This window comes from Pristiophorus japonicus, chromosome 16, assembly GCF_044704955.1.
Source record: "Pristiophorus japonicus isolate sPriJap1 chromosome 16, sPriJap1.hap1, whole genome shotgun sequence".
In the NCBI taxonomy this organism is placed as follows: Eukaryota; Metazoa; Chordata; class Chondrichthyes; family Pristiophoridae; genus Pristiophorus; species Pristiophorus japonicus.
In genome coordinates this window covers 20,722,353-20,736,981 of record NC_091992.1, presented here as the reverse complement: position 1 = coordinate 20,736,981, position 14,629 = coordinate 20,722,353, and the positions used below count along the sequence as shown (strand labels likewise).

Here is a 14,629-nt window from a genome sequence, read left to right as displayed (position 1 = left end):
GAAACACAACTTTAAATGTGTGATTGCCGGTGTCCCTTGTAAACTCATCTCATCTTGGATGACCTAGACCCAACCGACTGGGGTTTTCTTCAATCTTGTGAACATCATGTAACTGGCTAAGCCACTCACAATGCAACCGCTCTACAACTATTTTATTGTAAACTAATAATCAAGTGCCCCCAGATTAAAGGGGGGGGACACACTTTATAAAAAAAAAACCCCTTTCAAGTACCCCCTTTTTTTTTTTGGAGGGTACTCAACCGCTCTACAAACCTGTGAGCATCCTCACAGGTGCATACATTATAGCTGTGACGCCTGCTATAGTTGAATATCCACACGAGCATGCTGTCAAGCCACATGAAGAATGGTTATTTGGATGAGACCCCAAATAACCAACCCCTCCCCCTTCCATTCACACTTCCGGCCCCGCTACAGCCAGCATCGGTGGTGGGGGGGGATTTTCCAGCAAATAATTCATGTTCAGCAATGAATAGCTCAGTGGGCTAACTCCTGAGTGGCTTTTTCCTGAGTGGTGTTACACGTGTTACAAAATCCCTTTCCTGCCACCCACAAAATCAGCCCCTCGTGGCCGAGTGTGATCAACCAATAAATCATGTAGCAACTAGCAACATGTCTTGCTCCCAGCATTACATTCTACATTATATTACCATAAGATTGAATTACATGACCGCAGTAGAGTCCAGGGATTATGCAGATTTACCCTCCAGGAGAACTGGCGGTGTGATTATATGCACCAGTCAGGGCTGCAGCGTATTTCTCTAGGTCCGTCAGAGGGATAGTCTTCGGACCACCGCTCATTTTACAGAGCTCTGTCCTATTGCCGGATAATTTTTTCAGCAAAAAGGACATAAAATGTGCAAACTAATTTGACTGCTACTAATACAGAACACACACATACATACACAATATTTTGGTACACATCCCCAATTAACCGTCCCCCAGTCTTTTCGTCAATGAGTGCACGATTTAAGTTTTGTTAACATGCAGAAGTTCCATGATGAACACATGAAAATACAGAGGACTAACACAACGAGATCGATGATGGGAAATAAAAATGGCACCAAGCTTTACAACATAATAAAACATGGCATTAAAGAGTAAATAGTGAATACATGATAAAAGTTAGTACTTGCTCATGCAGACCCAACGATGTCATTCCACCGTGTGCGGCACTGGCTCGGCCCCCGCATCATGGGCGTGATGGAGGACATTGCCTCAGCGATCTCTCGCCATAACCGCTGATACATGAACGGTGACTGTTTCCCTCGCCCACCCTGTGTTAACTGATTCCAATGGGCCTCCACTTCCTTCACCAATGACTCCTGGGCTTCCTCTGAGAAACGAGTGGCCCTTTTCCTCCCACCTAACTCCCTTTCCGCTTCCATGGTTTGATTTTCCATTTTGTTGATATTTATATATTTTATTTATTTATTATTATTTTTTAAAGATTTTAAGATCTATTATAAATATTACTAGTTATATTTTATTACTAGTTATTATATTTTATATTATGATATAATTGTAAATATACTGAATATTCCTCCTCAAAACACCTCATAAATCCTCTCACTGACCTCAACCAACCTCTGCAGTTTCAAGATGTCCAATGCTGTCCTACTCTTCTCTGCACATGTGCAGGGTCACCCTTGACCCCGAAATCGCGGGAGAATGACCGCGCATGCGTAGAGAAGATTTTCCGGACGTTTTCTGCAGTGGTTCTGCTTCCCTTATGAAAGTTAAGGAGATCGGCGACTTTTCTCCTACTTTCGCCACCTGCTCCAGTCCGCTATTGCTAGCCTTCGCCACCGCCAACATCGAGGACCCGAAAACCGCGGGAGCACGCACCAGCAGTATTCCAGCAGTTTAAAAAGGCGCAACCGCCAGAATATCACTAAGGATCCGACGCCAGCGATCAGAGGGGAAATTCCAGCCCATATGTCTAAATGTATAACATCCAGCCATCCAATATTTAGAATGTGTAATAGGTAGTGACTTCTTCGTCACGGAAGACATTTGTCCCTCTCCCTACCTTTCTCTTTACTCTCCTCCCTCTTTTTCCTCTCCTCCCCCCACTAATGCCCTCCAGAACTACTACTCTTGTGTGAATGTTTCAAGCTGTTCATCCAACCAGGATATAGCCCAGGCCAACCTGCTTCTGTCCTCACCGAGCATCTGTACGTCTGTATTCACAGTTTCCAGTAGAAGTTCTTGGATGGTAATCGGGAGCAGAAACCCCGACTGTCCTTTTCTCCATTCGCTAGTTCACGGGTGCTGAGGCCAATTGCCGCGTACTTGCCTCCAGTCAGCATAGACCAGCAATTGAACTTGGGATATTCTAGCTCTGTGCTATCCCGTTCCACACTAGCCAGTGCATTCACCGACTGAGCCATCAGAGCTTGTCTCATGGATGTCTTAACCAATGGTGTATTCAGTATATTATCATTTTTGAGCAGTAGTACTTGGGGTTAAGAGTTACTGAAAAGTTTGTAATCTAAGTATTAAATTTAGTTTTTTCAGAACAGATCACAAATTGTTTAAAATCCCTTATTGTCTCAAATTAATACTCTTGTGAAGTAAGTGTGTAATGTAGCGTAATACTTTAACCAGCTGCATGATAATCAGCAAAATCCAATTATACAGTTAGTAAGGAAATGTGATTGGAATGTGCTTACTGTGAGGAGTGCATATTTTTGCAGCCAACAGACATTCGACGACTGAAAAACCTATCCATTTTTGGAAAAGCTTTTGGTTGCAGCACTTTCCCATTATCTGATGAGGATAAGAAACATGTGGGTATTTAACACTGTGTGTACTGCGGGGGCAGCTGTGCAAGAGTGCAATATATGCTACCCCGCAGTTCAGGCAGTTTAATTCTGCCGTAAATGGATCAGCTTGAATACATTTCTGTTGTTCATCAGCCTATTGGCTCTTTTGACATGTTTCCTAAACATAGTTGCTAGCTACTAAGACAGGAAGAGAGATTTAATATCAAAGCTTTTTCCAGCTTAGTGCGTCAGAGCAGGAGGCTCAAACAAGGTACATTTTGGTTTTAAAGTGGATTTAACTTGCTACTCTAACTTACAATACTTATAAAGCTAGACATTAAATAAGGTAAGAATAATTTTTAATAACTTTTATCATGGCTATTTGTCTTAACTTTCTGAGACCTTGTTTAGGCTAGTTAAACTAATTTCACAGCTGAGTCCAAAGACTATTTAATTTTCCGTGAAGGTTGGTTGTTTTACTTTGTGCTGGTAGTTAATCATCCTTTTCCAGAGTGCTCATTATCTGGTCTGTGGCGTGCTCAGGACATGACTTTTTTAGATTGGAATTGGAGGTCTTTGTCAAAAAAGGTCTCCTAAGCATGATTGCTGATGACTATATCCTGAGTACCTGATCTTTCACCGTTGTTAACTGAACGTGTAGATGTGAGATGAAAAGTTGAGGTGTCTTGTGAAGACTGGCTAGATGAAAACAGAAAACTAAATGAAAATGTTGCCCTCTGTACAAATTAATTGATTTGTTGAATTTTCTTACCAGATTTTCTCCCTTTCCCTGCTTCAAAATGCTGTCTCTTACAATTGTGCAATTTTACAGATAGTCAGCCATCCTCTGGTACTTTGCCCAAATGACCAATTTGTACATCTGAACCTAGACAATGAGTGTTAGTAAGATATTCACTATTGCATGCACCATAGCTGGGCCCAAACCTGCCTCTCCTTAATGTGCACTCTTTCCAGCAGGAGTCACTGGCTAGCAATTAGAAATGAGAAGACTGGCTTTTTTTCTCTTCTCCCTAACCCAGAATGTTAGTCGTACACTTTGGCTAACTCAGCACACAGACTGAGTATCAAACCTGGGGTTGTTTTTTTTCCCCAAATGCTCTTAGCCTTCAGCTTATTTTCCACTAGTCTCCTCCGTGCAGTCATATACAATAGCTGAGTTAGGCTACAAAATCTTTGTTGTAATTAGGCCTATATATTAATCAGGACAGGTATACCATTACCAAAAGGATTTCTAGACATTCATAGAACGAGACTTATTTCAGGAATTGGAGTATATTGGAAATGTATTTATTGTAGTTTGAGGCACCCGGTCAGAAATTGCCTGAGATACTTGCATTGACCCATTGCAGATTGATTGTAGCTATCCGAGGGAAAGGGCAATGTTGTAAATAATGGTCAGTGTGTGAATAGCATGGATTCTGAATGTTGTGCATGTCCCCCTTTCATGCATGCTGTACAAATAAGCACAGCAAATGGGCAAATACTGTCAACAGGATTAAGGAAGAGTCTGGTATATTTATCAAATGTAGCTTTAAATCTGACAGCTGCATTTGTCAAGTGCTTGCAAGTTTAAATGAGAAAAGAACTTCAAGAGCTCTTTCATTTTTTTCCAGAATATCTTCCCTGAAAGTGGTTTCGTGATGTAGATGCATGTGTATTGGTAATTGGATCGAGGCTGACTAGACTTGTAACACATGGGACCTTTTTAATAGCTGTGGGGAAAGGAGATACTTCAGTCTCCTTACTGCCAAGGCTGGATTCAAATCAGAGTCCAAAGATGAATGGATAGTGTTTGAATTCACTCTACGTTATTGTCAGTAGCACAATTTTTTGGTGAGTGCATTTAAACTAAAAAGAAAATGACAAGACTGTTATTGGGTTTGTATGCTATTGTAAACCATCAGAGCAAAGTGCAAATGTTTTCTCCCAGTCACATTAACTGAAGGGTTATATTACAACCGTACTATAAATGTTAATTGAAATATAGATTAACAACTGAACTCGTGCTTCCCCCAACCAAAAAAAGTCTAATTGTCAATTTCTAACATCTGAATTCTGTGTAATTCTATATTATAAGATACCACTATGGTGCACTATGGAGGATGCAGGTTGTATGAGCTGTGAGGTATTTAGTGTCATTCCAGAGCATGTCAGTTTACCATGAAGTGAATGAATGATGAGCGTGAAGCCACATGCATATTTCAAATTAAAACACATTTTTAAATTAATTTGGGGGAATGCTAAATTGTATTTAGCATACTTGCCAATCTGGGTTCAAACCCAGCCCAGACTGATGGAATAAGAGTTTATGCTGGCTGTAAGTCCTGTTGCCTACTCCCAACCTACGGTCCTAGTGGGTTTAGGTTCATAGTGCAAAATCACCTACATTTTGGCAATAGATTGATTGGTAGCCTCACTCAGGCCATTAGAATGGTTGATGTGGGAAATAGAAACCCTTGCAATGATGCAAAAAAGGGAGTGTTGTTGAGAAGTTGGTTTTAAGGCACATGAGAGTAGAGAACAATAGAACCTGTATGATTGCTGGTTTTGAAGTGGGTGATGCTGATCTGCATCAAAAGTGCAAGATTTTTTCATATTTTCCAGCACTGATGTCCCTTATCTTTATGGTACATAAATTAATGAATTTAATAAGGAAATATGTAAGCTTTGATTGTTGCATTGTTGTCCTGGAACTTTAAGTTTACTGCCCCTTAAAGCAGAAGTTTTTCATTCTAGAATTGATTCTGGCAGCATGAAAATGAGTAATTGCACATTTAATCATCCTGTGATTGAACATCCAAATGTATTAAAATATATTTTTATGCTGTTATTTTAGAGTGTGATTAAGATATTCATTAGTTTGGTACATCATACAGTTTTTGTCGGATGCTAAGTACAGCCATTATCTGTCCCATATTGTCACTTGTGAGCTATTGAATGTTCAGTAGGTACTTCTGTAAATGCTTTAATGCAATCACTTATTAAGCTTAATGTACTCCACATAGTCTTTTGAACTTGCAAATTTACAACTGAATAAAGATGACTTTCCAGTAATGTGTGTATATGGGTAATCTATATTGTCTGCATGTTGTAGGAAAAAGCTACTGTAGTTAAAGATTTAGATTTTTTTGTCTTTCACTGATTTCATTAGTTTTAATGAAAAAAATAACCAACTGTTCTGTAGCAGAAAGCAAATTCTGAGAACGATTACTCTGGCGTTTACTGGGTAGTGTGAAAAAGGATCTGTAACCAGTCGGTTACCATTTCGTATTTAAAAGAAAATGGTTATTGATTTAAAAAAAACTAAGTGTCTGATCTCCTCCTTTGTGAATATTGTTCATCTAAAGATGTCATCCAAATGTTTGGGAGGGACGACTGAGCCTGCTGACGTGAGAAAATTGAGCTAATAAAAGAAGGGCATTTGGCTCTTTCTCTCTCCACGTCACTGTGTATGATCTGACTGCGTCATACTGTTGGGTACCATGTCTGCCCTAAATTAGACCTTTCCCTCACATGTCCCCATTACTAACTGTTCAAACAAAACCTATTTATTTCGAGCTTTTTGTAGAGGTAATGATGGTGATGCGAGTTGTTGATGCCAGTTCATTGGATATATTCAAGAGGGAGTTAGATATGGCCCTTACAGCTAAGGGAATCAAGGGGTATGGAAAGAAAGCAGGAAAGGGGTACTGAGGGAATAATCAGCCATGATCTTATTGAATGGTGGTGCAGGCTCGAAGGGCCGAATGGCCTACTCCTGCACCTATTTTCTATGTTTCTATGAAATGCTAATTGATCATAAACCCCAACAATTTGGTAACAAGAAGTGTGATTAATAAATAGTTATATGTATATGTGTAATAAATTGCAAACACACAATAGCTTAATTTGTAACACTTCCTGTCTCTTTCCACAAAGGAATATATATATTTTTAAAACTAGAGTTGAAAAAGCATGCTGATGAGAATTAAGCTCCGGACTCTGGAGCTTTAAAGAAAAGTTTAAAAATAACAGTAAGATTAATGAAATGGCATGTCTTTCTATATAGATGCTAAATCCTATTTTATAGTTCCATACATGTTCAAATTATAAACTGAAAGGCCCATAATTATTCAGTATTGTGAATAAGATTAGAAACATAGAAACATAGAAAATAGGTGCAGGAGCAGGCCATTCAGCCCTTCTAGCCTGCACCGCCATTCAATGAGTTCATGGCTGAACATGAAACTTCAGTACCCCCTTCCTGCTTTCACGCCATATCCCTTAATCCCCCGAGTAGTAAGGACTTCATCTAACTCCCTTTTGAATATATTTAGTGAATTGGCCTCAACTACTTTCTGTGGTAGAGAATTCCACAGGTTCACCACTCTCTGGGTGAAGAAGTTTCTCCTTATCTCGGTCCTAAATGGCTTACCCCTTATCCTTAGACTGTGACCCCTGGTTCTGGACTTCCCCAACATTGGGAACATTCTTCCTGCATCCAACCTGTCCAAACCCGTCAGAATTTTAAACGTTTCTATGAGGTCCCCTCTCACTCTTCTGAACTCCAGTGAATACAAGCCCAGTTGATCCAGTCTTTCTTAATAGGATGTACAATGTTATCTAGAGCTTTGCTTAATGGAGGAATTAAGGAAATGGGCAGATTTGACCTATGCACTTGCCATTTTAGTTTCATCACGTTTGTCACAAAATACTATTTAAGCTGGAATGTTTCAGACCTAGTCAGATAATGCAGCTGAATGAAGACTCTGATACAATTATTAAAACATCTACATTATTTGATGTGCACTTCTAGTTCTTGGAACTTCGTGTTCTCACTAGGATTTCAATATAGTGTAATCATGGGCCTGTGAAATATTTTGTGGCATTCATAGTTACACTTGAGAAACTGAACAGTGCACTTCGACTTTTTTTTCCAAATTTAGGCTGTGTCTAGAGTTTTTTGAGCTACTTAACACCAGGATGACTTGCTATCGGTGAGAAAATTTAAAACGCAAGGGCTGCGTTGTACAAAAGCATTCAAGTATATTCGCTTACATATCGTTTCTCCTATAGTGTTGGTACCAATGTGTTAAATCCAGTGTCAGCACTCAACTGATGGGACAGATGTTTCCTACATACAAAATATATGAAAGCTTTATATAACTGTTTTTTGATTTAAAATTCAGACATTCGAGGCAGGTTGAATTAAAATTCTATTGAAATGATGTAGAAAAGACCAGGATTCTTAATAAATCTGTTAAATTTGATTTTTTGATTCTCAAAGTATATTTTCATATTCAATGTAGCTATCTTACTTGTAGGTTTATATGAAGTCATATTATATTTAAGTGTGAATTCACCTATTCTATGAGGCTATTGTACAAGTATTTTCAAAATCTTAACAATTGCAATGTGTAGCTGTAATCTAAGGAAGTAACTAGAGTGTATAAATTTAAAGTCATCACCAAAAGAATGAAGGGAGAGATTAGGAGAAACATTTTTATACATTGTTAGGACCAGATACAGTAGTAGAAGCAGCTTCCACAGCATGAAAAGGAAAGTGGACAAATATTTGGAAAGGAAACATTTCTAAAGGTTAGGGAATGTGCCGAGATAGATAACTCTTTCAGAGAGCTGGCACAGGCAGGATGGGCCAAATGTACAACCTCCTGTTTTATAAGATTATATGATTCTAATCAAAATAAAAGTTTATATTCTAGTGGCACTGCATCAACTTAAAGTGTGAGAAAAGTACGCCTGAAAGAATATCAAATCATATCCATGCAATGTCTTTACATTTCTCATTTTCAGGTAGTTCGCAGTACTTTTCACCTGTGGCATATAGTGGATCTTTACAGTTTTATAAACAAGGTTTTGCATTCAGACGCAGGGAAATTAAAGGAGGGGAAATCACAGTTTTAGATTACTGTTCTGGGATTGACTTTTTATGAAAAGACAGATCGAAACATAGAAAATAGGTGCAGGAGTAGGCCATTCGGCCCTTCGAGCCTGCACCGATATGTCGGCATTTCTGATTTGGCTATCTTACATTACGAATTATGAATAGATTCACAGAAAATTAACATTACTGCCACCTTTTGATAACTGGTCTGCAAAGTGAGAGATTCAGCTCGGGCTGCTGTAAGCACCTGCTATAAATCTCCAATTACTGCAGCGAAGACAAATTACCAGGCTGGTAATTTCATGGCCCACTATCTACAGAGAATATTCTTCAAGTCCCAATTATAATAAATGTGGAGTAAATTGACTCAACGCATTGCACATTTTTAGCCACTAGAGGATGCTAAAAATGCTGGAGGGATCTGAATGCTTTGACCGCAGGGTCCCTGATCAGTATATCCACACACTTCTTTCCCCTTCACCGAATCACTTACATAGGATTACATAGGATATACGACACAGGCCATTTGGCCCAACTAGTCCATGCCGGTGTTTATGCTCCATTCTAGCCTCCTCCTGTCTTTCCTCATCAAACTCTATCAGCATAACCCTCTATTCCCTTCTCCCTCATATGCTTGTCTAGCCTCCCCTTAAATATATCTATACTATTCACTTCAATCACTTCCTGTGGTAGCAAGTTCCACATTCTCACCACTCTTTGGGTAAAGAATTTTCTTCTGAATTACCTATTGGATTTCTTGGTGGGCTCTAGTTAAGCTCTTCCCCACAAGTGGAAACATTCTCTCTGTATCCACTCTATCAAAACCTTTCAGAATTTTAAAGACCTCTATTAGCTCACTCCTCAGCTTTTTTTCCAAAAGAAAAGAGATCCAGCCTGTTCATTCTTTCCCAATATGAATACCTTTGCATTTCTGATATCATCCTTGTAAATCTTTTCTCCACTTTTTCTGGTGCCTCTATATATCCTTTTTATAATATCCTTTTATATTACTAAGCCCACTGGTAGAACATTCAAAAAAACACAATTTCTAAATTTGCGGATGATACCAAATTGGGGCCGATAGTCAATACTGAGGAGGACTGCAACAAATTACAGAAGTGTACACAGTACTCAAGTGTGTTCTAACCAAGGTTTGATACATGTTTAGCATATGCCCATTCTGCAAGCTTATTAATGGCCTCCTGTAATTTGTGTTTTTTTGAATGTTCTACTAGTAGGCTTAGTAATATAATCAGAACAAGTGTAAATGTAACCCTGGGAGTCTGTATTCTGGGCCTTTTTAGATAATTGCATTTATTAACCTATTGATTTAAATCAGTCATAACTTGCACAATCCCATACTGAGCACATCAAATTCTGGGACTAATCTAGTACTGCTGGCTGTAGTTAAATAGTGTTTGTGCTTTTAGTTTGGATCCTATTAACCAGAAACGGCTCTTGTTCCATGGTAACACCTTTAAGGGAGGGGGAAATAGCACAGTTTTAGATTTGAACTTAAGTTGCGCTGTATTTTCGGGTGGTTTGCGACTGGGTTCTCGCCGCGTTTTGACCCTCTGCGGCGAAAAACGGGGTGTTCCAGCTGTTTTTCGCCCGGTCGTGATCCTCGGCTCGGTTTTTGCGGCGGCGCTTGGAAGCTGTGCCGGGGTGTAACAACTCTGATTGCTTTACTGGCCGAGTTTCGGCATTCACCCGATCCACACACCGCGCCCAGAAGACCGCCAGGAAAAACATGGCGGTCCAGCCCTGCCAGCAGCGCTAAGTTGGAAAAATGGAAAAAAAGGAAAGTTAACGTTTTTTATGTTTTTATAGTTTTGCAGCGATTTGTCAGGTGAGGGTGTTGGAAATGTTTGTTGAATTTCCCCCCCCCCCCCCCCCCCCCTCCCAAGGCCTCTCTCGGAGTGCTCTAGGCCCTGCACTAAAGTTGCCGAGGATCCCATTTTTGCGCCCCAAATCATAGTGCAACGCCTCCCTTTCCGCTGCTACCCTGGCGCAGACCCTAAGTGCCGAAAGTTAGGCAATTGATCACGAGCACTAATTGGGTGGTAATTTTCACAATTCCCCTTATGTTTTTGTCCAAAAACGGAGAAAACCGAAAATCCAGCCCAATATGCTGAAATAGAAATATAGAAAATAGGTGCAGGAGCAGGCCATTCGGCCCTTCGAGCCTGCACCACCATTCAATATGATCATGGCTGATCATGTAACTTCATTCCTGCTTTCTCTCCATAACCCCTTGATCCCTTTAGCCGTAACTTCCTTTTGAATATATCTAACGAACTGGCCTCAACAACTTTCTGTGGTAGAGAATTCCACAGGTTCACCACTCTCAGTGAAGAAGTTTCTCCTCATCTCAGTCCTAAATGGCTTACCCCTTATCCTTAGACTGTGACCTCTGGTTCTGGACTTCCCCAACATCGGGAACATTCTTCCTGCATCTAACCTGTCCAGTCCCGAAATAGAAATGATCCCCACAGTCGGGCCATAGTGTTCAGAATAACTTGGTGTATGGCAGTAGAAGCATGAATTGGCTGGTTAACTTCTTCCCTGGCAAGTTTATTTGTACAAAAGAAATCCACATTGTTCACAGGAGCTTGACAAATGTTATTACTCAATGAACAATTTCATGCTCATTAATACTATTATCTTGCTGTATTTGCAGTGTGGCTGGCCACCCAGAACCATAGCACGTTAGTGACTGAGCGCAGTGCTGTGCCCTTTCTTCCAGTCAATCCAGAATATTCTGCAACTCGGAACCAGGTATGTTAGAATACAAGAGTGTCCTTTAAATATGTTTCTGCTTGTGTTACCATGTCTAAAATAATGGATGTGTGTAAAGGTATATATGTGTACATATTTATATATAAATATTGGCCATAATATATTGGCCCCAAGTTTCCACATGATTTGCTCCTGATTTTTAGGAACAACTGGTGTAGAACGGAGTATCTTAGAAATCGGAATTCTCGTCATTTAGTTTGCTCCAGTTCTAGTCAGTTAGAACAGTTTCACTTTGGAACAGAATTTTTTTTTCAAAAGGGGGCGTGTCCGGCCACTTAAGCCTGATTTCAAAGTTTCGTCAGTGAAAACTTACTCCAAACTAACTTAGAATGGAGTAAGTGAAGATTTTTGTACGCTCGAAAAAACCTTGTCTACACTTTAGAAAATCAGGCGTAGGTTACAAATCAAGCGTAGGGAATGGAGGGGGGGGGGTGTTTAAAGGGAAGTTTACAAACATTAAACACTTCAGTTTTACAAATAAAGAGCCATCACCAATAATAAATGATAAATACATCAATAAATCAACCAATAAATCAATCAAAAAAAATTAATAAAACATTTTTTTAAATCAATAAATAAAACATTTTCTACTTACCCTCTGCAGCGCAGCACCGGGAGCCCTCCAACAGCGCGCTGGGATGCCCCCCCCCAGTGTGTTAGTGTCTCTATCTCTCTGTCTGTCTGTGCGTGTCTCTCATTCTCTGTTTGTCAGTGTCTGTGTTTCTGACAGCGAGGAGAGGGGGGTAGAGGGAGAGTGGGAGGGATGGGGATAAAGGGGGGATAGGAGATGGGGGGGAAGGAGGGGGAAGGAGATTGGGGTGGGGGGGGAAAAGGAGATTGGGGGGGGGGGAAAGGAGAAGGGTGAGGGAGGCTGAACGGGCCGGGCCCGAGACTTCGGGCAGGGCCCGTCCCCAGCACCAGATTTACAGGTAGGTGGCGTTGGGTCGGGGTGTGGTGGGAGGGAGGTCGGTTCGGTTCGAGTCGGGGGAAGGGAGGGAGGGAGGGAGGGAGGTCAGGTCGGATCCAGTCTGGTCCGGAGGCGGGAAGCGGGAGTCGAGTCGTGTCAGGTCCAGGCGGGGGAGCGGGAGTCGGGTCGGGTCCAGTCGGGTGGGGTGGGGGGAGGGAGGGGGAAGGGAGCGGGAGTCGGGTCCGGTCCGGGGCGGGGGGAGTCGGTGTCAGGTCCGGTCCGGAGGCGGGTCGGGAGGAAGCAGGAACTGGCCGTGGGAGGAGCCTTATTCACGCAGCCCCAGTGAGGCCATTCGGCCAGGGCTAGGGGCTGCGTGCTTCGGGCCCCTCCCACACAGTTTCGGGCGCCTGGAGCTACTGCACTTGCGCACCCACTGTAGCGCGCATGTGCAGAGGTCCCGGCACTGTTTTCAGCGCAGGGACCTGGCTCCGCCCCCTACAACTCCTGCTGCGCTGCGCCGAGGGCCAGAGGACCTGCAGGGAGGTGAACACAGAGGTTTTTTTTAGGCGCACTTTGCGGCGCGAAAAACGGGCGTCCAGGTCGGGGCTGCGCCGTTCTAGGCGCGGCTCGAAACTTGGGCCCATTGTGTGTACATAACTGGGAAGAATGAATGTTTTGTAAAGGAGAAAAGAGAGACATTAGCCTATTCACCATTCTCAAATATTTGACGGGGCTGCGTTTCTTTGAAGTTTTGTTTGTTTTTCCTTCCCGCAGCATACTGTTAGTGAAACTAATCATTAGGAAGATGCGTGAGAGTGAGCACTTGTTGATTCTGGTTATCTTTGCTTGAGCCCTCCTCCTGACAGTCCAGTCTGAGACTGGGATATTCCTGTGTTCAGAATCACGGGTGCAAAGCTATATGTTACAGCAAGCTGGGGCCACTAGCTCACCCGAACAAGATTGCTTCAGACTGTTTTATCTTGATGTCGCCAAACTTGGTTGAGCCCCTTTGCCCTTATTCGTCTTTCTCGGAGGAAGTGAGATAGTGGTACCCAACATTTCCTGACAACACATTGTCTTTGCAGGTCCATATTACAAATTGGCAATCAACGGTCACAAGTTGCAGTTGTTTATGGCCTTTTACAGTCGTTTACAACCAAAAAATAATGTTCCAAATGTTTCTGTTGAATATCAAAGCACTTTCAGTAGGATAGCCAAAACTGTCCATTACATAGCTCAAAATCTTAATTTTGTTTTTTCCATTTCATTTATCTACTTGACTATGAAAAGTTTGTGTGCTGGGAAGGTGTCATTTTTAGCTGTTCTCCAGATTTGGTACGTTTTTTAATATTAACTTACTTTGCAAGTTATATTGCTTTCGTTTGATATCTGCCGTAAGTGTATTGCTGCTGAATTCTTAACCGGAAGCAGACCATGAGAAATTAAGGTGTGTTTGACCTTTGTGTTTCTTCAGACATACTGCAGCAAAATACAAAAGTTTCAAACAATTCTGAGAATCGACTGCTTGTCTTTCCCACAAAAATGCAAACCATGGGGTCTTGTCACTTCAGTTGCCACATAATTGCAAAAATATGCTGATGTTTGAACTTGATTAGCCTTCAAAAAAAAATAGAAGCTTGGCTCAGGAACGCTTAAAACAAAATATGAGCGACCTAATCCTCAAGAGAAAGATAAATCCAACAAGTGTGCAAGGCCATGTTTGCATTCTGCTTCAGTGCAAATAGATTCCAGTAGAAGCTAGAGGTTGAGTGGTTAAAACCTCAAAATAGCTCCGTATTGTGCCATCCTGTGTTGCAAAATGGAGTCTGATTGTTATGTTTTGTTGCTCTAAGTTTCTAATAAGTTTAACGTCCTGTTTTTAACACATTCTGTTCTTGTTGATTTGTGGGAGGGGAGGGAAATGAGGAAAGAGGATGAGGGAGAAAACTTGACTCTAATACCAGAGTTTATTTCCTAAATGTATTGTTTTGGTGCGTGGGATGGGGATTTGGCGTAAAATCTATTATCCACCATGGCTGTCATCACCTTTCATTTAAAATCCCCTTTTGAAGTGACTCCACCTTAATGACCACTCCATAATTTTGTCATTGGTGCATGTGCTAGCAAGGAAGATAAAGAAAGACATCCACTTCTATAGCGTCATGTCTCAAATATTATGAAGTAGTTCACATATGATGGATTATTTTTGAATTTCAGTCACTTATGTAAGCA

At 41.2% G+C, this 14,629-nt stretch overlaps 1 protein-coding gene across 8 annotated transcripts in view; it reads left to right on the top strand.

Moving 5' to 3' along the window:
• git1 (G protein-coupled receptor kinase interacting ArfGAP 1) overlaps window positions 1-14,629 on the top strand; it is a 184,119-nt gene that overhangs the window by 126,679 nt on the left and 42,811 nt on the right. For 4 of the 8 annotated variants that reach the window (XM_070857094.1, XM_070857093.1, XM_070857099.1 and 1 more), the window contains 2 exons: window positions 11,372-11,469; window positions 13,688-13,732. In XM_070857094.1, coding sequence (XP_070713195.1) covers window positions 11,372-11,469; window positions 13,688-13,732 — 143 coding nt within the window. The remainder of the gene's footprint in view (window positions 1-11,371; window positions 11,470-13,687; window positions 13,733-14,629) is intronic. The other 4 variants (XM_070857098.1, XM_070857097.1, XM_070857096.1 and 1 more) reach the window with 1 other exon arrangement.